The sequence below is a fragment of the Theropithecus gelada genome, chromosome 4 (assembly GCF_003255815.1).
Source record: "Theropithecus gelada isolate Dixy chromosome 4, Tgel_1.0, whole genome shotgun sequence".
Lineage (NCBI taxonomy): Eukaryota > Metazoa > Chordata > Mammalia > Primates > Cercopithecidae > Theropithecus > Theropithecus gelada.
This window is the reverse complement of record NC_037671.1, coordinates 82,124,369-82,148,872: the sequence shown is the minus strand read 5'-3', so window position 1 is coordinate 82,148,872 and position 24,504 is coordinate 82,124,369. Positions and strand designations below refer to the sequence as shown.

The following is a 24,504-nucleotide window of genomic DNA, read 5'->3' as shown; positions in this document are numbered from 1 at the left end:
TTAAATGGATTGTTTTTATTAATTTACAATGAAATAGTTTTTGAATGACTTAACACAAGAACCTAGAGATAACATCACAATTGCACTGTTATAAAGTTTAAAGGCCTATTCATTTCACTATCAGTTGAAATTCATTACCAGGTGAAAATTTGGGAGCTGGGTTTTGCACTGAGGATGCTACACAGCCACCAGCCTTTTTATTTTGCTCTTAATAACAGAAATACCGACTTAGTGAAATTACAAGCATAGGCCTCTCAATAGCTTTTTACGAGTCTGAACTTTTGCTTTCAATACCAAATAGTATCTGAAAAACATGCTCACTTTTGTGCTTCTTGAGAAATTCTAAGAACTGGCCCAGATTCATGTGATAGTCATTCCTTAATCCATAGTCACCATGGGCCTCAAGGAGTAATTCTTCAAAAGAATGGAAAAGGCGCAGGTCCTCACCATTTCCTTCTGTCTCCACGCTTTCGGCATGCTTACAAGAAATGTGCTTCCAATTGGGGTACCTAATTGTGTGCCAGAACTCCTCACAGTGCTCTTTGAAACCCTCTACACAAATTATACCAGGCTTTCCTGTCATGCAAAATCCAGTCACATCTAACCTTTTCCCAACATCCAAAATCTTTTTCCTTAGGTCCTGCTGATATATATGGTGACTGTAGATCCACATTCGGAGGAATGTGTTCTTGACTGGCTTTGCTTGTGTAGATGGTTCATACACAAGCTTTCTGCTCAGGAAATAAGATGCACTGTTGTCCTGTAGCCACTGGATTGCTGCACATACGCAGAGCTCACCTGGATCAAAAGTCCCTATGTAAGAAGTGAGACCTTTGTTGAGAAGTAGCTGCTGATGTCTGTCAAGTTCAGATGACCGTCCAAACAGCTGCAATGCTACATAGGGGTAGCTGTGAGGCATGGTCACTTGCAAATCAATTTTCACCTTAAAATGAAAATCAAATAGATTTAAATACCATAACATCCCATAAGCTAGTTTATCAATAGCAACTGCATGATTTTGAGAAATGTTATTGCTACTATTAAATGACAGCTGTGTACCAGGTACTTTACATACACAATTGCTTCCTTTTATGCATTAATTATTTCAATATTTATTGAACAACTACATGTGCCAGGTGCCCTTGTGCTGGGATAAATAAGTGAATAAGCCAGACACTACTTTTGCTCTTCATGAAGTCCAGAGCCTAGTGAAGGAGACACACATTAAACAAATAATTACACATAGCAAGTATTTAATTTCAATTGTGAGAAGCATTACCATGGAAAAGTGGAGGGTTCCATTGAAGTGTGTAACCAGCGGGACAGAATCCAGTCTGGGGAACCAGGAAGTTTCCTGACAACTGAAGGATGAGTAGGAAATAGCTACAACAGTGGTTCTCAAATGCCCAGTCCGCGTGTTACCTATGCTATGCTAATGTTGCTGGAGATAAATGGATCAGAAGATGGAGGTAAATTCATTTTTAGTCTTTAGATTTTTCCATCCGTATTTGCTTTCTGTGTTGTGCCATAAAAAAATCCACTCATTTACTCCTTAAAAGCCAGTTTTGTTACAGGAGATATTTAGATTTATGAAAATCATGATACATGTGCAAGGTAGTCCAACTGGATGAGTGAACAAAATAATAACGGCATAAGACTGCAAGATAGCTTCAATAAAAACTCCAGGTATATTTGTTAAAAAGGTGTGTATGTTTACATAAAATTCAAGATATTTACTGAAGACAATTTACAGAACATTCCATATCTTTCAAACAAGGTAATATGCACCCGGAATATTTCTATCTTTCCTTGACAGAAAGCTGTTCCAGATGTTTCAGTTAAAAACTGGGCACCTGGCAAACACTTAAATCAGGGCACCTACCTTGGGCTCCTCAATCTGGAGCGTAATTACAAATTCGATTTTTGGCGGCAGCGCCTCCCTTGTGCCTTCCAAATACCTCTTTATATTCGTCAGGGCATTTACATCTTCAAGTTTTACTTCTCCTTGGTTAGGAAACATAGAAAACAGCATTTCCATCTCCAGTAGCTGAAGCTGAAGGCTTTCTTTCACTGAAGCAGACATGTTGCCTCGCAATCAACCTGCCTGGAAACCTCACAAGGCTCAGGGACGCTGGGTTTGTCAATGCCAGCCGGTGTCCAGCGAAATTTCCCGAAGGTCCCTTTACGTGGAAGCAATTCTGCAGGAACGCTTTGCACCGAGAGCTAGGGGCACAAACCGGACACTTACACTCTTCTTTATTTCCTGACTTCAAAATCTAGTATGCACAACATCCCCTAAAACACTCCGTTAAAACCCATATTCTGCGTACCCGGGCTCCGGGCTCCCGCCTCCCGCACCCCGCACTAGATAGGGGAATCTGCACTTTCAACAGGTGTTTGGAATTGTCCCGCTGCAGGTGGCAGGCAGACACTTGCAGCCGCTCTGCAAGCCTGAATTCTAGGAAAGGCTGGGGCCCGGCTTCCAATCCCACCCGGGGCTCGGGCTTGGGCGGAGCCAGACGCTGCGGCGAGAGAGGCTGCAGTGCCGGCGGGATGGGCTCCGGGTTCCCCAGCCCTGGTGTTACCCCCAGCGCCAGTCGCCACCCCTGGGTCTCGGACTCGCGGACCGCCCCCCCTCGCCACGCCGGGGTGGCCTTTTCGCTTGGGCCGCATCCCAGGGCTCCGGACGCTTACGATTCACTGGCCTGTGCCCCGAGGGACCCAGGATGAGGGTAGGGGGTGTCTCAGAGGTCATTAAATAAAAGATGTTTACAGCGAGCTGGGGGAAGGGGGTACCGGGGGAGACTGCGGCCGGAGAAGGCTTCCCGGATTCAAAGGTTTGGGAGATGACCTCGACGTCGGAGGGGGGATGCGGGCCGCCGGCGGCGCTCACTGTGGGCGAGGTCGCCCTGTCCGAGGCCCAGCGACGGGGCTGATACCCCACCCCCGCCCCTAGCCAAGACCACTAGGAACCCCGGCTTCCCAGGAACGCAGGGTCTGCCGCCCCCAGATGCCCGGATTTGGAGGCGGAGGCTGCGTCTCCGCGGCTGCAGTGCTCTGAGGGCCCGCGACCCTCGGCCCCAACCCCCGGGCCACCGCTGGGGCCTCACCCTTCCTGGTCATTCAATGGAAACAGCCCCAGAGCCCGCTCGGAACCGCAGCCGCAGTTCCTCAGGCGCGAGCTGCGCGCGCCCGGCGGCGAGGCGGGGGCGGGGCCGGCGGACCTTCCTCCGTCGTGATTGGCCGGGGGGCGCGGCGACAAGCCGGAAGCCACGCAGGGCCACGTCTACGGTTCTGAGGACTGGGTCTGGCTGCTGCAGACGTTGTCGCTTCGGCGTTTCTCCGCTGCGTGTAGGTGTAGGGGGCTTCCTGACCGAGGTAAGCTGGGCCCGAGGCTCGGAGTTGAGAAGGGAAACTACCGGTCGGCAAGGGCTCGGTGGGAGCGGGACAGGTCAGATTCTCGGCCGGACGGAGGGTCTAGCGGGCCGGCGCGACTGACCGAGCGGCGGAGCGCGCAGGACACACCTTCAGGGCCCTGCGCCCCGCGAGCGGGCTGCTCTCGGGCCCGGCTGCGGGTCTCCTGCCTGGGCTCTGGTCCGTGGACCTAGGCGAGCACCTCAGGGTGGAGTGCCAGGTAATTCGAGGGTAGGCGGGAGAGAGGCACTAAGGAGGTTTGAAGATTGAATGGAGAGTAGGGGGATACTCTTAACTTTTTGAGTGGACTCTGGATTTGGCAAATGTGCTTTCAATAAAGGCATTCGCAGACGCGTTGAAAGTAGTTGTAGGACCTGAAACGCATATTATCTGGACCTTTTTTTTTTTTTTAAATGGCTTTTTGGAGTTAACAGGACTGGTTTACACCCTTATGAATAATCATGACACGTAACTGACTGCTCAGTTTTTACAAATATGTATTTATCCTTAGGAAAGAGATTTGACCACTGTCTTGAACTAAATTAGCTTGCCGAATGCCAGCTTTTTCCAACTGGACAAAAGTAACTGTTTTTCACCATTTCTTGTAAGTTCTGTTCATTGAAGCAATGAAGGACAATAAAGAAAACAAGATTATGAGGCTAGCAGCTGGAGGACTGCTCCTCATCTCTGGGCTAATTGGGAATTAATTGACCCAGGAAATGTATAATGTATATGGACTGCTGAAGGAAAACTACGGACTGAGGTTGGAAACCCCAAGTTCCACTTAATGGGAGTATCCCAGAGAAAGCAGTATTAGTGGGCTAAGGGCCGATGTTTTTGTTCTTGTTGTTTGTTTGTTTTGAGAGGGAGTCTCGCCCTGTCGCCCAGGCTGAAGTGCAGTGGCGCGATCTCTGCTTACTGCGACCTCCACCTCCTGGGTTCAGGCGATTCTCCTGCCTTAGCCTCCCGAGTAGCTGGGACTACAAGCGCGCGCCACCACGACAAGCTACTTTTTGTATTTTTAGTAGAGACGGGGGTTTCACCATATTGGTCAGGCTGGTCTTGAACTCCTGACCTCGTGATTCGCCCGCCTTGGCCTCCCAAAATGCTGGGATTACAGGTGTGAGTCACCGCACCTGGTCTGTTTGGTTTGTTTTGTTTTGAGACAAGAGTCTCCCTTTGTCACCCAGGCAGGAGTGCAGTGGCGCGATCTCAGATCTCAGCTCATTGCAACCTCCACCTCCCGGGTTCAAGAGATTCTCCTGCCTCAGCCTACCTAGTAGCTGGGATTTCAGGCGCCCGCCAACACGCCCGACTAATTTTTTTTTGTATTTATAGTAGAGAGGCGGTTTCACCATGTTGGCCAGGCTAGTTTCAAACTCCTGACCTCAGGTGATCCGCCTGCCTCGGCCTCCCAAAGTGCTAAGATGACAGGTGTGAGCCACCGCTCCCGGCTGATGTTTTATTTTTTAAAGTAAAGGAGAAAGGTGGCATTCTTTAGGAAGAAGATATTGCTAGTTTTAGAGCAACATCGTAGAAGGGTGTCCCGATTGTCCTTAAGAAAATGGAAAAAGATCTGGGTAGTCTTGGAGAAGAAACTGTTGCCTTTTGCTTTTCCTTTGAGGATATGTCTCTGTAGTTTCGGAGAAATAGCAAAAGAACCACAAAGATTTCTCAGATATTTGGGGATATGTAGTTCCAGTCCACTCAAGAATCTGACTTTAGGCCTCAATCCATCACCAGCTATCTATGTTAATTTAGGTTAGTTTCCCCTTTTGTAAAAGGAAATGATCTTTGAGCTCATTGGAGTCTCTGAATAGGTGTAAAATCTTCATTTTAGTTGAGAGTGGACCAATTTAAGTGTGCCCGGGTCCGGGAATAGTCCTGGAGCTAAAATGGGAGGAGAGTGGGGACAATCTGTTATCTGCCCTGAGTCTGCCCAGGAGTGGACAATACAAGTTGGGCAAGATCTTCTAGGTAATTCTAACCCACAGGACTTACTCTCCTGCCCATTGCTCTGTCAAACATAGGGTTCTTTGAGGAGGTTCAGACTGAGACAGACCTATTTGTTTGGGGTGGCAGTTTTTGAAGCAAATGGTTTCTTGAGAGGTTACTTGTTATGCCTGAAACAGTATTTCTTAATTTTGTAGACATGGATTTAGGTGCTATTACAAAATACTCAGCATTACATGCCAAGCCCAATGGACTGATTCTTCAATACGGGACTGCTGGATTTCGAACGAAGGCAGAACATCTTGATCATGTCATGTTTCGCATGGGATTATTAGCTGTCCTGAGGTCAAAACAGACAAAATCCACTATAGGAGTCATGGTAACAGCGTCCCACAATCCTGAGGTAATGGGTTTAGTGCCCTGATAAAGCAGACCCTTATTTACAATACCAAGCCTTAGTGTCTGAGCAGTTTGACCTAAAGTACAAATTCTAATTCTAGGAATGTGCCTTCTCTTTTTTTTTGAGACGGAGTCTCGGCGGGAGTGCAGTGGCCGGATCTCAGCTCACTGCAAGCTCCGCCTCCCGGGTTTACGCCATTCTCCTGCCTCAGCCTCCCGAGTAGCTGGGACTACAGGCGCCCGCCACCTCACCCGGCTAGTTTTTTGTATTTTTTTTTTTTAGTAGAGACGGGGTTTCACCCTGCTAGCCAGGATGGTCTCGATCTCCTGACCTCGTGATCCGCCCGTCTCGGCCTCCCAAAGTGCTGGGATTACAGGCTTGAGCCACCGCACCCGGCTTGTGCCTTCTCATTTATATGTGCTTTGGATGTGAAACCACTTTATTTATTTATTTATTTATTTTTAAGAGCGTGATCATTAAGCTCATGATTCCTAAGGGTGTGGAAAGAATGAAAAGATACTGTCTTTTTTTTGGAGTGTTCATATTAGAGAAATAACAATGTTCTTCCAAATTTATTGATTTAAGACATGTTTGGTAATTGAAAATTGTTTCCTTTGTTAACTTAGCAGTGATTAAAGATATTGGGGATGGGTGAGGGAGGGTAAAGATTTGAAAAGAAACTTTTTGAACATTTTCAGACAGGTTTTTATAGCTCGGCAATAATTTCTTGTTCTGAATGAACAAACAGGTGAGCTTTGGCAGAATATTGATGATGCCTGATGGTTCTAGTCTTTGTGACAGATTTTAATCAAAGTATTCTTTTTGACACAATTATTTTTTCAGCTTTATTGTGGTATAAGTGATAAATAAAAATTGTATATATTCAAGTCATACAACACCATGTTTTGATATGTGTATACACTGTGAAATGATTAATACTATCAGGCTAATTAACATATACATTACCTCACATAGTTACCTTGTTTTGTGGTGAGAATACTTAAGATGTACTCTCAACACATTTTCAATATATATTATTATGAACTGTAGTCACCATGCTGTACATTAACATCTTCCAGAACTTATTCATCTTATAACTGCAAGTTTATGCTCATTGGCTAGCATCTCCCCATTTCCCTTACCCTCTAGCCACCACCATACTACTCTCTGTTTCTGTGAGTTCCACTTTTTTACATAACACATGTATGTTATGATCCTGCGGTATTTGTCTTCATGTGTCTGCTTATTTAACTTAGCATAATGTCTTCCAGATTCAACCATGATGCAAATGTCACTATTTCTTTTTTAAGGCTGAATAATATTCTGTTGTGTATATATATACCACATTTTCTTCATCCATTTATCTGTTTATGTGCACTTAGGTTGTTTCTATATCTTAGCCAACCTTTTGACACAATGTAATTGTTCTGTATTGTCTGTAGACCATTAATACAGGGTTTGAATAATATGCTTCTATTTGATTGCTTGGGGTGTGGGATTTTTGCCTTTGTAGCTAAATCAGCAGCAAGTTAAAGTGGTGTAGGTCTGTGAAGGATTGTAACCTCCTCTTCCCCTAAACAAGGGCATTGTTTGTCCAAATATGTGATCACTATAAATGTGTAAATGTCTAAATATGTAAATCACCATAATTGATTGACCGATCGACTTCTAGGAAAAGCCCCACATTTATTGCTAGTTCCAGAGGCATTCTCAAAATGATTCTCGTTTCTTTCAGGTGACATTCACTGTGAACTACATTTTCTTTCTAGGAATTTGAGCAGAACAGTGTTGGGAGGCAGTTTTCACTTTCTGTCCCACCTGCTGGTTGACAAGCTGGCTAGTGTGTTCTTGGAGTTCCAAGTCATAGTGAGAAGGATCTCTGTGTGCCCTTATTCTGCTCCACTTGTGCCCTAGTCAGTTTATTGATAGTGAATGCACAGATCACAGCCTTTTACAAAGGCTAGTGTGGCATAGTGTTTTTAGGCGAGTCGGATAGACTTGCTTGTTTTAATCAGTACTGACATTTATTAGCTGTATGGTCATAAGCAAATTACCTAACCTCTCTGAAGCTCAGTTTTCTCAAAGTAAGATTGGACTAAAAATAGGATTATTAGTTTAATTGATTTATGTGTGTCATGAGGATTTAATGAGGTAATAGATACATGAAATATCAGTATTAATATTTGGTGTTTATTGTTGAAGCTGCTCAGCCATCACTGTCTTTGGTTGAAGGGAAACAGCTTTTGCATTCTACTCTCAACTCAGCCTCATGAGTATGCACAGATTGCTTGTTTGTTTTTCTTTTAAGGAAGACAATGGTGTAAAATTGGTTGATCCTTTGGGTGAAATGTTGGCACCATCCTGGGAGGAACATGCCACCTGTTTAGCAAACGCTGAGGAACAAGATATGCAGAGAGTGCTTATTGACATCAGCGAGAAAGAAGCTGTGAATCTGCAACAAGATGCCTTTGTAGTTATTGGTAGAGATACCAGGTGATGATAAGAGTTACTGGTTAAAAAAAAAAAAAAAAAAAAAAAGCTTTGGGAACGTGATATAAACGATTGTATCAGTTTTAATCCAAGACAAATGGAAAGAAGTAAAGTGGAACTACCCTGAGTTGCATGTCTACCTGCATGACCTTTTTAGTAGGATGTGGTAGCTAAGTCACAACTGCAGCTTGGGGTTTGGAGTCTGACTCTGGTTTGAAACCCTACTCCAAAACCCAAGCTGCAGAATAATATATGGAAAATACTTCCTGACACAAGAGAAGCACTGAATAAATGTCTCCCACTCCCTCTGTAGGTTTTTTTTCTTCCCTACAGAGTCATAACACATGATTTGAACTCATTATTTTTAAAGATTTACTTTGTAATCTGTGTTACTATTGTTTCAAATATTTATATGATTTTTCCATGCTGGAGCTCACTGAAAAGTATAATTATTATTTCGCAGCTTTTGCCTTCCTTAACAAAAATGTATTTTTGTAAAATATTAGATGAAAAGTATACTTTGCAACAGTAGCATTTCCTTTTGCATAAGATCTGATTTTAACCTGAGATTCTTTCAAAAGGAAATTTCTACTCAGTCTCCAATACCTGGACTGGTTTTTCTTACCCTCTGTTGTGTTACCAGAGGGTTTTCCAGATACCGATGATAGTAGCAGAAATAGCCAAGTAACTTATGTTCTGAAGTACGTTATCCCACCACAGTAAAGCCATCCCACATGTATTTGGTTCTTAACTATTAACTAATCTAAGTGATAAAACATCTTTTCCCACAAGGCAGTTTTTTTTTTTTTTAATTTTTTTTGACATGGAGTCTTGTTCTGTCACCAGGCTGGAGTGCAGTGGCACAATCTTGGTTCATTGCACCCTCCACCTGCCGAGGTCAAGTGATTCTCCTGCCTCAGCCTCCCAAGTACCTGGGACCACAGGCGTGTGCCACCACACCCAGCTAATTTTTGTATTTTTTAGTAGAGATGGCGTTTCACCATGTTGACCAGGATGGTCTCGATCTCGTGATGCACCCACCTCGGCCTCCCAAAGTGCTGGTATCACAGGTGTGAGTCACTGTGTCTGGCCAAGGCAGTTTTTTAATCTGTTTTATTTTCAGATAGATAATTTGTTCTGACTTTACAAAATGGAAAACAGGTTCTTTATCCTTGGTGGCTTAATACAAGAACTGTCTTATACATACTGTGTATATTCCATGTTTATTGTTACTGTTCTTAGAGTTCAGACATGTTGCTATAGTCAAACTTGAAAAGGTATTTGGGTATGGTGTGGTTAAGAGTGTCCTTTATTTTATAAATTCATTTAAAAGCCAAAATTTTTCCAAGAACTAAATTGCGAAAGGTTATTGGAAAATGCTTCTAATTTACCAGTATCTTCAGAGTTTATAGCTTTCAGTTCAGATACAAGGAACTTATTATTTTGAAATTTGTGACATGTAATTTTGGCATTTGCTTGCAGAACCAGCAACCCTGCCAGTTTCCGGATGGGATATATTATTTTCTTCCTTTTCTTTCCTAGGCCCAGCAGTGAGAAACTTTCACAATCCGTAATAGATGGTGTGACTGTTCTGGGAGGTCAATTCCATGGTATGTAGTTATCCTGAGTTGGAAATTAAACAATCTTTAAAAAACTTCTATTTACAAAAGTAATGTATATTTATTTAGAAAATTGTGAAAATACAGATGAACAAAAAAATATTTAAAAAATGAACTCCTGGATACAAAAATACTAACTTTAAAAATAATCTTCCAGGTCGTTTCTGGGCAGGCATGTTTTGTTTTACCTATGGCAGTACTATAGGAGATTATAGGTGGGAAATTCTGAACAAATACAACTTCCTTCACTTTGGTAAGGCTGAATTTCCTCAAATAAAAACCTTTTTAAGTACTTGAAGATGATCATTCTGGGGAGCTTTGTCAATATTAGGTTTTCACTAATAGCTGGTCTCCTGTGAAATCAGCTGTTACCTGTCAAGTAGTGATGGGCAATATCTTTGACAGGTAGTTCTTTATGTTATATCAAATGACAGAGAATTAAATGAAACAACACACTAGGATCCCCTTCTCACACTTTGTCTATTGTGAAGGCACTGCCTCCACTATGTTTTGAGGTGAATATTTTCCTGGTGTGAGATCTTTCTCATTAAAACAAACATCCACTCTTGACCTTTGAAACCTCCTTTGACTGAGTTCTGACTGTGTTCCCTTCCTGCACAGTCAGTCTGGCCTCTGTTGAGGGCTTGCTCTGCTTACCTTGTCTGTTTTCTCCTCTTCTGTCATTCTTCAGCCTTCTGCAGGTGAGTCTCTATCCTTACCTCTCCGTGAAATAAATGTCTCCCCAGCCCACCCCTGGCATCCATCTGCATTGTTATTGCCAAATCTTGTGGATATTGTAAAGTAGGGATTCTTAACCAGGGACCTCTGTGGCATGTCTGGGACTGCTGCAGAGGACCTGTGGATCTCATGATACGATGTACAGAGTGTTGTCCGCAGAAGCGCTTTCCCTGGGAGTGTACAAGTACCTCTGCTCAGATACTCAGAGGGGGCTGTGATCTAAAAATAATTTTAATAATTTATGCTTTAAAGTTCTTACAGTTGAAGTCTTTGTAGCTTTCCATAATGTTAAAGCTCTTTCTTTGAGCTTCTACTTGGCCACTATTCCATATTGGTCTTCTCTGTTGGCTCCTCTTCTGTCTCTTTCGGGGAGGACATTCCTCGGGACTTTCTTTCATTCTGCATGATTTCTGAATGATTATCTCTACTGCTATAGCTTGAGCTACCTTATTTATTTATTTATTTATTGTTTGAGATGGAGTCTCACTCTGTCGCCAGGCTGGAGTGCAGTGGCTCTATCTCAGCTCACTGCAACGTCTGACTCCCTGGTTCAAGTGATTCTCCTGCCTCAGCCTCCTGAGTAGCTGGGATTACAGGCATGTGCCACCACACCTGGCTAATTTTTGTATAAGTAGAGATGGGGTTTCATCATGTTGGCCAGACTGGTCTCGATCTTCTGACCTTGTGATCCGCCTACCTTGGCCTCCCAAAGTGCTGGGATTACAGGCATGAGCTACTGTGCCTGGCCTCATTCATTTATTAATTCATCAAACATGTTTTACTACCTGCTGTGTACCTCCCTCTAGTAGTCTGTTTCTGTTTCACTGTGTATCACAACCCATAGTAAGAAACCCATTATGTGTCATGACATGTCAATGTGTGCTTGTATGTATAACTGAAATAATAGTTTGAATAAACAATGCTCTTCCTTCCTACATGACATGCAATCATCTGTTTAAAATGCACAAATGCTGGTTTGTGTCTCAGTAAATTCCATGGCCCATTGGCAGGCTGTGGCCTGCAATTTGTAAAGCATTGGTCTGAATGGTGTCCTCCCTTAGGTGGCCTGCTTCTATCTCGTGTTCACCTTGCCCCAAACTATTCTTTCTGTCATCCCCAGAATGCTTGTCTTTTTCAGCATTTTCATTCTATCTCTAGAACGATCACTCTTCTAGTGTTTTAGTCTAGAAAATGTTGAGGGTAATTTTTTAAAGCTTTCCTTCATTTCTCTCTTCAGCTTAGTGTATTTCAGGAAATGAAAAAAGGTTAATGTAGGGAGAATGGGGGTTAGGAGAAGAGTAGGGAGGTAAGGTGGGCTAATTCATACGAAACCTTGGAGGTCATGGCAAGAACCTGGGCTCTATTCCAGATGCAGTGGGACTCCATTGAAGGATTTTATGCAAGAGAGTGATATGATCACATTTTCATTTAAGCCAGTCCCTCTGTTTGTCTTAGAGAGAAGGGAAAGGAGAGTTGTAAGAAGGAAAGAGACCAGCTAGGCCACTCTTGAAAAATTAGTATTGCATTCAAAGGATTTTGTGGTATATGGGGAGAACAGAACTGTGAAGAACACATTCTAGGTTTCTGAGTTGATGAGTTGGATAGATAATCCTTTTCATTGGGTACATAAACTAGTCATTTAGTAAATGTTTCTTTGGTAATTTTGATATTGGTCATAAAATTATTTTGTTTCTTCCTTTAGCATGTCTTTTAGAATAATGGGTTCCTCTAGTAAACACTTTCATTAAGCTAACCTAAGCTCTTATTTGCATTTTTTGAGCTTCTCCATCTCCTCCCATCTCATCATTATACCAGAGCTAAGGTTGCCTTCATAAGGTACCATTTCTATTAAATCACTTCAGGGCTCAAGAATTTAAAGTGACTCCTTTTTGCCTCCAGTCAAATTGTTGTGTTTGAGGTTCAGGTCCAACTGACAGGTTTAGTCACTGAATATTTACTTATTGGTTACTGGTCCAGTTTGCTATCCATTTTTCTTTGTTTTTTGCTCATGGTGCTTTTCTTATAAGTTAGCTATGTTTAACTGTAAGCTGGTTTTCTTTCTTTTTTTTTTGAAAATTACGGGATGTTTTTGAGGTTTACAATGAAAGTACAGTCCTTTGGTAAAATTTAGTCTTTGGCTTCTGCTGGGTACCTGGGGCACTGGCTGGGTTCACTTTAAATTGATTCATGACAGGCCGGGCATGGTGGCTCACACCTGTAATCCCAGCATTTTGGGAGGCCGAGGTGGGTGGATCATTTGAGGTCAGGAGTTTGAGACCAGTCTGGCCAACATGGTGAAATCCTGTCTGTACTAAAAATACAAAAATTAGCCAGGTGTGGTGGTAGGCACCTGTAATCCCAGCTACTTGGGAGGCTGAGGCAGGAGAATCCCTTGAGCCTGGGAGGTAGAGGTTGTAGTGAGCTGAGATTGTGCCAGTGCCCTCCAGCCTGAGCGATACGGCGAAACTCCATCTCAGAAAAAAAAAATCATGGCAAAGTTCCTTTGTACTCCTGCGGTTATGTATATTTGGGCAGGATATTCATGCGAGGGCCTGTGCTTGGTAATAGCTCTTCAAGAATGGGTTTTCCCCTCTTCCCTGCTTAGTGTTAAGATAACTGTTGTGGGAGTGGTGACATGGGGTGATTAATTTCTGACTCATCCTCACACTGAAGGTATAGTTCTTTGGGATTTCAGCTTCATGAGAGTCTTCTACTGGGTTCTGCATCTTAGATCACCGTGGGCTTTTTTTGCTCTGAAAACCGTAGCTCAATTTCTAGTTTAGAGGAATTAATTCAGAACAAAACTGACTTCCAGACTAGCTTAGATCTTGAAGTTCTTGCCTTCAGGTATGTTTCGGCCTGATAATTCTGTAACTTGTCAGCACTGTAGTTCTTTTTAAAAGGAGATTTTTGTCTTTTATCTAGCATTTTAGTTGTTTCCAGGAGGACGATTCATCTGAATTATGTAGTTTGCAATGTTACTGGAAACAGAACTCAATTATTACTTGTCTATATTGCTTTATATTTACATTATTACCTGTTTATATGTAGTGATTTTTTTTTGGCTACTAATGGTCATTTATATTTCTTTTTAAGATCATTTTTATGTTTTCTAAGATGTCTGAGATGACAAAAAAGGATTTGTCACCCTGAAATTCCTACGTATGAATGCATTTAAACTTTTTTCTCTTTGTTAAGAAATGTGGTGAATTGCTTTTTGTATTTCTACGACAGATTATGGCTTGTTAACAACACCCCAGCTGCACTACATGGTGTACTGTCGAAACACGGGTGGCCGATATGGAAAGGCAACTATAGAAGGTTACTACCAGAAACTCTCTAAGGCTTTTGTGGAACTCACCAAACAGGTGAAAAGTTTATTGAACATGGTTAGAGTTCAAACAAATGAATAAAGTAACATAGTCTACTGAACAGATTATCTTTTTGTCATACCTCCTCCTTCCTTTTCCAAAAATGCTGCATATCTCCTTTTTTGTTTTGCTCTAGGGCTGCTCAAGGTTCTGGTCTATGTATCCTGCTAACTTACATTGGTGTTTACTTGGCAAAGCACGTAGTACATTCTGAGATCCTTTGGGGAAGAAAACATGGTGGGGGTCTTGACGATGGTTATCATAAGTATTCATTCAGATGAATTTGATCTTAGTTAATGTAGGTGCTATTGGCTTAATACCTGAGGCATCTACTATTGAGATTTTCTTCTAGGTATATTGGCTTGTTAAATGTGGAGAGATTTGAGAAGTATAATTCATTTGATCAACAAATACTGAGTGTATGTCCTTACCAGGCACAATTAACTAAAAGCCCTTGCTCTCATAGAACTTAAAATTTGGGGTGAGGATAGCTGGGAGAGGAGACAATTAGAAAAAAAACAAATCTGCCTGATGATGTTACTACTATAAAAAGGATGACATGTCATTACTGCCCATTTGTCTGTGTGCTTATTCTTGCATTTGAATGGCTGCCTTGTAATATTACTTTTAAGGGACCCTGTTAATTGAGACTAAATTTTAATAAAGCTCTATGCTATCAGTTGTTCAATCAGCGAAACTCTTCTATTGTTCCAGGTGTTTTTAAATTTTACTTTAGTGTTTTATAATTTTAAAAATTGATAAAATTAATTATAATTGATAAAATATAAAAATTAAAATAGATGAGTTAACTGAATATTTACATATGCACATATGTATATATGCTTTATATTTCACATTTATTTTTATAACTTGAAATTTTTCTTCCATGTGTCTTTTTCCTTTGTAGGCTTCCTGCAGTGGAGATGAATACAGATCACTTAAGGTCGACTGTGCAAATGGCATAGGGGCCCTGAAGCTAAGGGAAATGGAACACTACTTCTCACAGGGCTTGTCAGTTCAGCTGTTTAATGATGGGTCCAAGGGGAAACTCAATCATTTATGTGGAGCTGACTTTGTGAAAAGTCATCAGAAACCTCCACAGGGTATGTCATACTAGCACTGTAAAAATTTGTTTTTAATGCTCTTTGAGGCCAATCTCACTTATAAACGAAGGTGGTAAAGTGAGTTAAGAATCATGCAGCTAGTCCTGGCTCTGCCACATTTAGACACTGAGAAATCTTCCCATTCTCAGAGCAATTGAAACATGGTCTGCTCTCTCTGCCTGTAAATGACACCACTCCTCATAGTCTACAGGAAATCAGGTGGGGAAAGCAAAGTCAGGAAATGGCATTCTAGAGCAGTGGTTCTCAAACTGGCATGCGTCAGAATCACTTTGAGGGCTTCTTAGCACACAGATTCCTGGGCTCCACTTCTGAGTTTCTGGAGGTCTGGCATAGGATTTGCATATGATAGAAATTTGCTTTTTTTTTTTTTTTTTTGAGACAGAGTCTCGCTCTGTCACCCAGGCTGGAGTGCAGTGGCCGGATCTCAGCTCACTGCAGGCTCCGCCTCCTGGGTTTAGCCATTCTCCTGCCTTAGCCTCCCGAGTAGCTGGGACTACAGGCGCCCGCCACCGCGCCTGGGTAGTTTTTTGTATTTTTTAGTATAGACGGGGTTTCACCGTGTTAGCCAGGATGGTCTCGATCTCCTGACCTCGTGATCCGCCCGTCTCGGCCTCCCAAAGTGCTGGGATTACAGGCTTGAGCCACCGCGCCTGGCCTAGAAATTTGCATTTCTATCAAGTTTGCAGGCTTTGTTCACGGTGCTTGTCTGGGGATCCCTTTTGGAGAATCAGATCTAGAGGGTAGCATAGTAAGTATTATTAGATACCTTGTCTGAATTAGATATACTATGGAAAGCGAATGTAACTGCTTATACAGTTGTTAGTAATCAGTGTTTTCCACTCAGTGCAGAGTAGGAGGAGGAACTTTTCTTCAGATTTTAGTTGTAGTAAGAGGTGTTCTGGATTTATCTGCATTATAGACCCTACATTATTTGCTTAGGACAAACCTGACTTGCAGTTATGTTTTGTTTGGCTGCATTTATGTGTTTGTCTGTGTGCCACTGTTTAAAAATTCCGTGACTTCTCTTACATATTGGAATCTCTAGCATCTCTTTACCAAAATCAGAAAATGTTCACACATGGCATTAGTCCACTGCAGTCAGATAGATGCTGCCCCCCTTAAATAGGACATGCATTCTAGAACTCTACAGACTTCATCATCCAGTTGCCTCATTCATTCATGTTATTATGCCTTACTTAATAAGCATTTAAAATGTCAGTGTAGTCAACCAATTTGAGCTCCTTTTCATTAAATTGCTTGTTTTGACATTTACTTGACAGTTCAGTTCTGCCACTTATTTATCCACTTATTAAATACTGAGCTCTTACTCTCTATGCTCTAGGCTTTGGGACTACAGTATGAACAAAACCATAGTCCTTGCTTTCCTGAAGCTTGCATCATGTCCTTTCGTCAATCTTATGATCCCATCCGTGACAAAAGCCTTTTACTTCTTAGTTGCCTCATGTTGGATTTGTCACTCTGCTGCTGTCATGGCTAAGGAATAGCCAAATTTTCTAATAAATTTGATGCTACAATTGCTGAGATTTCAGCAACTTTATGTAAATTTCATAAGCCAGTTATCTCTCAAAGTTATAATTCTTTGCTCTTAATTACCAGTGTTTCTTTTTATTGGTGGTATGAACAAATAAAAATCATTTCTGTAGAATTAAAGCACATACCTCATCTAGTGCTGATTATTTTTTCTATGTAAAGGAGATCACGGTGCTAGGTAAATTACATTCAGAAATGTAGCTTTCAAAAAAATTTTATGGGATACCTGTCTAGCCAAACCAACCTGCTTATAAAATGGAATTTTATAATAGTAGCATAGCAAATTTCAGCATAGGTTTTGAATGCTCCTTTTTTCACTTTGCAGTGAAAGAATTTGACCTGTAAAAATCACTAATAAACTATGTACTATTTAAAGATTATAGTTAAAGATTAAGACATTGATTTTTAGGAGGATAATTTTAAGAGAAAATTCTAAAACTCTTTATAATAAATTCTTAGACTGAAATGCATGTAAATTATCCTGTGTGCTAGGAATGGAAATTAAGTCCAATGAAAGATGCTGTTCTTTTGATGGAGATGCAGACAGAATTGTTTATTACTACCATGATGCAGATGGCCACTTTCATCTCATAGATGGAGACAAGATAGCAACGTTAATTAGCAGTTTCCTTAAAGAGCTCCTGGTGGAGGTATGGTTGGGGGATTGGCTACCCTCTAAAACAAGACTTAGTGAAATAGTTCCATATTTTATTGTTATTTGTCAGAAAGGCAAAATTTATGACAAATTCTTTACATTAATGGGCAGAAAATTCAAAAAAGAGCAGTGGTAATACCCAGTCATTTGAACATTTGAGGCTTTGGAACTTGAAGGTACTCTTTTCTTCCTTATACTGGCCGAGTTTTGTGATTTGAAGCTTTAGGAAGTTTTGCTTCCATCATAATTGAAACTTTGATGAGAGTTCTGTGGTCACTCCATAAAAGCCCTAAATTCTAAGAGGAAGTCTCATCATCTGATATATTAACTGATTATGATAAGCTTAGTAATGTGAGATTTGTTTCATTTTGCTATATTAGAAATAAATCTCAGGCTAGCTTTAAGTACACAACATAACTGGAAATTTCCAGGCTGGAGTGCAGGGGCGCGATCTCGGCTCATTGCAACCTCCGCCTCCTGGGCTCAAGCAATTCTTCTGCCTCAGCCTCCCAAGTAGCTAGGATTACAGGTGCATGCCACCACACCTGGCTAATTTTTGTATTTTTAGTAGAGATGGGGTTTCACTATGGTGGCCAGGCTGGTCTCGAACTCTTGACCTCAGTTGATCCACCCACCTTGGCCTCCCAAAGTGCTGGGATTACAGGCATGAGCCACTGTGCCTGGCCAGATACTTTTATTTAAAAAATTAAAGAGGTGAAGATCAGGAGATACAGGCTTCTTAAAAGAGGATTTCTCATAGAATTGCTTTAAATAGTGCTCAAATGTATTTTAGGCTTTTTTCCTGGTATACATGTGAATTTTCAGTCAGACATTTATGGCATAAACTAAGGCACAACTAAACTGACTGATAATTTTGTTAGCCTTTAGAACTCTCATTATATTTGTTTTCGTAGACGATACTTTTGATGGCAAGTTAAGTATTACTGTTTTTGTCTAGATTGGAGAAAGTTTGAATATTGGTGTTGTACAAACTGCATATGCAAATGGAAGTTCAACACGGTATCTTGAAGAAGTTATGAAGGTATTGAACCATTTTTGTTTTCTGGTAGTTTGTGAATTAATATCATGTATCTTGAAGTTATGAAGGTATTGAACCATTTTTGTTTTCTGGTAGCTTCTTAATTAGTATCATGTTTCTGTGAGGAAGATACTGCCTTCATAAAAGTGATTATGTTGTAGTGCATGAAGCTGAGCTGCTGTTCATGTAAAGGTAAAGAGAAATAAATAAGAAAAAATTTAGTTTCCTTGATGAAAAAAGGAAAACTTCTTTCCTTTTCTTGGAGTTTTCCTTTAGAAAACTTGTGAATTCTTTCTCTGCACCTTTGTAATGAATGTAAATCTTTCTAAAGGCCTAATAAGCCAGTTTTACAGCTCAGGAATATTTTTGTTTAAGGTCCTAGAGTCACCAACTTCAAATATAAACATCAAGGAAGATAGCTCACCTATCTCCCAGTCGCAGGAGAGTTTAACTTAGGTGTTTGGGTCCAATTTGTAACTATCTACCTGTCACAGAGGTACGAAAAGTTTTATTACTCCCTTAGAGAAGGGCGGTTAACACAGGTGGCCATCCCTATTACCAGGTAAGTTTAGGATAGACATGTGTGACAAATGGTGTTGTCAAGTTTTCCTGTTTGAGGACTAGTGTTAAAGAAAAAATAATTCATAACACTTGTTAAAATGGTAAAGCAGACTTGATTCAGGACTGTTGTGATAGGTACAGGGACTAATGTGATGGAGTTTTGCAGTGATAGGAGAAAGATTGGGCTCAACTCCAAATATAGTAAGGAAAAGTGGGGTTTTATAGCCAAGGAGCAGGGTGTGTAGGGGCAGGTGGTGGTCAGTGGATGAAAAATTACTGAGAGGAAACATGAGGGTAAGTGGGTGGTATTTTGGCTAAACTGATCTAACAGGACTTTTGCTGAAGGTAGGCCAGCGCGGTCACATACTATCTGGGGGATGGTGGAGAATAAGAACTCAGATCAGATGTCCCGAGTGGTCATATATCAGGATGAGGGATTCTCGCTAAGCTCACTTAGCATGACTCTTATTAAAATCGGGCTATTGGAAGACAAGCCTAAGGACAACGCCTAGTCAGGCTTAGGTGAGCCTGACTAAAGTTTGGTCAAGGAGAGAATTTTTGTCATTAGCCATCTTTTATCTTTGGAAATTGGATTGGAATGTGTCTGCTGGTTATATTAAAGAGTGAGCATTTATCTTTGCTATCTCTTAGCAAATTAGCTTGTGATTGAACATCAGTTTGGCTTAATACTTATTCAGTAATAAAACTGTTTCTTGCCCTTTTTTTTTGGAGAGGTTTTCTGGAGTGGTGGGAGATTTCTGTTTCTAATTATTTCTCTGGTGTCCACCAGATGACCACCCTTGGCACCACACTGCTTGATCGGAGAGTTACCAGGGTTCATGGACAAAACTGGAAGCCTGTTTGCCTATATTTTCTCATTAACGAGCAGTTCTCCAACTTTTTTGTACCTCGTTTCAAGTTCTGGCATTTATACTACTTTTAGTTACCTTTCCATTCTCTAGAAAGCAGGAATTATAAAGTCAGATTCCTGCAGAATTTGGACAGGTAAAGTGAATGAGGGCAGCAGGTGGCTAAAAACAGGGAAGTGTGCCAGATGATGTCAACTGTAGTCACACACTTCAAGAGAAGCAGGAAATCTGAATTTTCATGTGAATTTCCAACTTTTTAAAAAAGAAACAGTGTCTGACTGAAAATTTACATGTATACCAGGAAAAAAGCCTAAAAAAGAAACAGTGGCTGAGCAAAACGAAATATATCTTGAGGCTGCTAGTTTATGACCTGATTTTAATGTATGGTTATAATAAGCTCATTCAAGGGATTCCATCTGGGACCCATTTGCCTGCCTGTCACAGGGATTGGGTTATTTCACAGTACTTGGGTTATTGCTTTAGTATTTTCATTTTCTGTCTTAAACATTTATTACAGATAAAATAACCTAGTTTAAGAAACTGTTACTTCTCAACTCACTGTCTTCCAGATGAAATATTTTTAGCTCTTGCCATTCCTGAGGTCTCCTACATCCAATCGAATGCTGATCTTTCTTTTGCAGTTTTTCTACTATCAGTCTTTCCTTAACCATTCTTAAAGCTCCCTCAGATCCATCCATTCTTGACTTTCCCTATTCACTGTTGCTGATCCAGCCACTATTTCTTACTGGGATTAGTCCTAGAAGCCTCCTGATTCCATTTCTTAACCTTCTCATTGAACTTGCCGCTGTTTGTAAACGAAGTTTTATTGGAATAGAGCTATGTTGATTTGTTTATGTATGGTCTGTGGCTGCTTTTGCACTGTAATGGCAGAATAATTGTGACAGAGACCATATGGCCTGCAAAGCCTAAAATACTTACTGTCTGGCCTGTTACAGAAAAAACTTGCAATTCTGCTCTAAGCTATTCTCCACACTGTAGCTAAACAGCTTTCTAAAACTGTTAGGTCATGTCACGCCCCCACTTGTAATCTTTCGTGTCTTATAAGGAGACCCTCATCTCTCTCACCGTGCTTTACCCCTGGACACGTGCTTCCAGAGTGTGTTCACACTCCCATTGTATACATACCATTTTGTATTTTAATGCTTAATCGTCTTCCTCACTGGACTCGGCCCCAGTATGTTTTGATCCCCTTTGTGTCTCTGGGATACTCGGTATGCAGGGAACATTTGACATCTGAGTAATTGCTGTATTTCTTTAAATACATGTGTTATAGGTACCTGTCTATTGCACTAAGACTGGTGTAAAACATTTGCACCACAAGGCTCAAGAGTTTGACATTGGAGTTTATTTTGAAGCAAATGGGCATGGCACTGTAAGTTCTCTTAATTACAGTTGGCCTTAGGTGGCACTTTTCTTTATAATGAGATTTCTGTATCTGGGAGGTAATAATAGGTAATATTGTACTTTGTTGAAATAATTGGATGTGACAAAAAGATCCTTTGGTTATCTCATATATTGATGTATTATGAAACTGTGATACTCTTTTACTTGGTAATGATTCTTCTTTCAATGTGAAGAGATACACTAAGGTGTTTTGAATAGTTTTTTTTTTTTTAACTTTACAGTTCTTAATTTTGTTATAAGCATGTTGTCTATGCACTTTTCGGCTGGTCATAGGAGAGGAAAAGAAAAATTCAGTCGCTATGGTGAATTGCAAAGTGTTGGAAAGTTGATAATTAATAAGAAATGAAAATGAATTTAAGGTAACTAGTGATAGGCATATAAAATGTTTCAATTTATATTTTACATAAAATTACATTTTAAAGTGTATCGTTTTTTGTAGATTCATAATTTCAGAATATTTTAAAAATGTTTTTATACTCACCTCATTTAATGAATGCACTTGAGGTGGCTATCAGAACATTTGAATCTAAGCCGAATAATTTTCCTCATTAATTTAAATTGGCTTTTAGAGGGCATAAATATAAAAAGGGGAAAAATAAGTTCCTGCAAAATGCAATTAAGATATAACTTTAGTGATCTAATGGAGAAGTTGGTAAATTATTTTCTAAAGGGTAGACAGTAAATATTTTTGGATTTTCAGGCCATAAGGTCTCTGTTACAGCTGCTCAACTCTGCTGATCTAGCTTAAATGAATGGGTGTGGTTGTGTTCCATTAAAACTTCACAAAAACAGGTGACTAGCCTGTGCCTTATTTTATCAAGAAAAATGTATTTCATCAAGTAGTTGAGCATAGTATGCTAATCTTGCTCAGTATTAGGCCTCTAGAAGGCAATAAAAAAGATGGGTAAGGTATTTCCAAATGAGGTAAGACTCTTGAGGAGCATGATGAATTATATATTGTAATGACTATCCATCATATTATTTGCCATATTTTGATAAATACTAGGAACTCTTAATTTTGCCTAGCTCATACCCTTAAGTTTTAGAATAAAACTGTACTAGTCGCAATGAATTATTTCCTTCAAAGTATAAAGGATACAGACAGGCTCTAAGTAACCTGGTTGCACAGAAATGACTTAGCTGGTTGAAGGGAAAACATGAACTTATTGTGTGTGTTCGCCTCTTGTCAAGGTGGTGTTTTCTTTGTAATCAGATGTTTAAATTTTTATAGCCAGTTATATAATCCACAAATAAAATTTTTCCCCTAGTACTATCCTCTGGGTTTTAATGTGATCTTACATTAATTTCATACATTTTAAGGCTGCCACTATTTTTCCCCTCAGTTTCTCCAGATTGACAAGGAGGGAAAAGTGGGTTAGCTAGAATAATAGTATTTATGACTAGGTTTTGGATAGTGTTTTGAGACTGATTTTATATGCTTTTGCTGCAGGCACTGTTTAGTACAGCTGTTGAAATGAAGATAAAACAATCAGCAGAACAACTGGAAGATAAGAAAAGAAAAGCTGCTAAGATGCTTGAAAACATTATTGACTTGTTTAACCAGGTCAGAACTGATGGGGCAGTGGACTCTTGGTTACCTTTACTTTATTCAGAAGATGGATAGAACAGAGTGTGGGTGCATACAAAATTAGAGACGTCCTGGCCTGGTGGCTTCCTTGCAATAGTGGTATATTCAGTTGAGATTTATAATGAAATGGAATGACAGAACATTTTTTAATATGCTTCCCTTCCCCTACATCTTATGATGGGAAATTTCAAGTATATTGAGTAGCTTCTACGTAGGATCACAGATTCAGCTACTCAGTGTATACATACATATTATTATTTTTTTTTAACCAAACCTTGAGGAAATTAAGTAAAAATAACTGGTTGTCAGGCCAGGTGCGGTGGCTCATGCCTGTAATCCCGGCACTTTGGGAGACCGAGGCGGCAGATTAGGAAGTCAGGAGATCGAGACCATCCTGGCTAACAGGGTGACTATTTCGTCTCTACTAAAAATACAATTAGCTGGGCATGGTGGTGGGCACCTGTAGTCCCAACTACTCTGGAGGCTGAGGCAGGAGAATGGCATGAACCCGGGAGACAGAGCTTGCAGTGAGCCGAGATCGTGCCACTGCATTCCAGCCTGGGCGACAGACAAAAAGAAAAAAAAAAATAACTAGTTGTCTCATTGACAAAGGACATACATGTGGGTTAGTTGGGATTGGGGTTGGAGTGTCGTTTGGCAGTGGAAAAGCAGTACTCAGGGTAGAGGAAAGCGATTCAGTTATTTGACTGTCTTGCACACATTGGACACTTTATATACCTTACTGTGTAATCCTTGCAGTAACACAGGGAGAGGTGTTACTGTAATTCCCTTTTATAAGTGAAGAAACAGAGATCTGTCTTCAGTCATATCTTATACCGAAGCTCATATTTCTCCATTTTATCTTGATGCTTTCTATCATTGTGGGGTAATATCTCAAAAGGGATGTAATTATAAAGAAAAATGAGTGATGGAATGTTAGGCTGAGCCTTAGAGTTATCCAGTCTAATTTCATTTTATAGATAAGGAGTACTAAAGGCAAGTTTCTCAAGAGCTAGTTTCAGTATTCTGTGTTACACCTTTCATTGTCTTCCATGGAGATCTCCATCTCATTGTTCATATTTATCCATCCACAAAAACACTTCAGTTAATCATGCTGCATGTGAGAAAGCATAGGATATAGGCTGAGTATCTCTTATCCAAAATGCTTGGGACTAGAAGTGTTTTGGGTTCCAGATTCACTGGATTTTGGGATATTTGCATATATATAATGTGACATCTTGGGTGTGGCACTCAAGTCGAAAACACTAAATTCTTTTGTTTCATATATGTTACATACGATTAAAGGTTTTATAGAATACTGCAAATTTAGTGCATGAAACAAAGTTTGTGTCTACTGAACCATCAGAAAGCAAAGGTGTCACTCTCAGCCATCCATTGCACAATCTGTGGTTGTTTGGCATCACCATCATTCCTGACTCTGAATTTATATGCTGTCAATAAGCAACATTTTTTATACTTATTCACACACAAGTATTTAATAGTAAAAAATATGATACATATCTGGCATGCATGGAAACGATATATCATAGCTGAAGGAGGCTGAAAGAGTCTTTTTCCCTTGGGGATGCTGAATGAACTGTGGGCCTGCCTTTAGTGGGGTTTTTTGTTTTATTTTGAGATGGAGTCTTGCTTTATTGCCCACGCTGGAGTGTAGTGGCGCAGTCTTGGCTCACTGCAACCTCTGCC

General features: G+C 40.6%; 2 protein-coding genes across 5 annotated transcripts in view; one reads left to right on the top strand and one right to left on the bottom strand.

The window, feature by feature from the left end:
* Window positions 1-3,241, bottom strand: RWDD2A (RWD domain containing 2A). 3 transcript variants are annotated; one of them, XM_025381663.1, is made up of 3 exons: window positions 3,111-3,241; window positions 1,883-2,223; window positions 1-943 (listed from the first exon to the last, which is right to left on the bottom strand). In XM_025381663.1, exons 2-3 carry the CDS (start codon window positions 2,081-2,083, stop codon window positions 266-268), a joined length of 879 nt encoding a protein of 292 aa, XP_025237448.1. In that variant the 5' UTR covers window positions 2,084-2,223; window positions 3,111-3,241; the 3' UTR covers window positions 1-265. The 3 variants fall into 3 exon arrangements, with proteins under 3 accessions (XP_025237448.1, XP_025237450.1, XP_025237449.1); XM_025381665.1 differs by having other exon boundaries at window positions 1,280-2,223; window positions 3,111-3,197; XM_025381664.1 differs by having other exon boundaries at window positions 1,883-2,004; window positions 3,111-3,169.
* A 26-nt stretch (window positions 3,242-3,267) lies between these two features.
* The window catches only part of PGM3 (phosphoglucomutase 3), a 29,200-nt gene continuing 7,963 nt past the window's right edge, over window positions 3,268-24,504 (top strand). The window contains exons 1-10 of one of the 2 annotated variants that reach the window (XM_025381661.1): window positions 3,268-3,378; window positions 5,565-5,770; window positions 8,076-8,260; window positions 9,800-9,867; window positions 13,849-13,982; window positions 14,893-15,088; window positions 17,153-17,310; window positions 18,274-18,357; window positions 21,079-21,177; window positions 22,660-22,773. In XM_025381661.1, the coding sequence (XP_025237446.1) occupies window positions 5,567-5,770; window positions 8,076-8,260; window positions 9,800-9,867; window positions 13,849-13,982; window positions 14,893-15,088; window positions 17,153-17,310; window positions 18,274-18,357; window positions 21,079-21,177; window positions 22,660-22,773 (1,242 nt within the window). In that variant the 5' untranslated portion in view covers window positions 3,268-3,378; window positions 5,565-5,566. The remainder of the gene's footprint in view (window positions 3,379-5,564; window positions 5,771-8,075; window positions 8,261-9,799; window positions 9,868-13,848; window positions 13,983-14,892; window positions 15,089-17,152; window positions 17,311-18,273; window positions 18,358-21,078; window positions 21,178-22,659; window positions 22,774-24,504) is intronic. The other variant, XM_025381662.1, reaches the window with a different exon arrangement.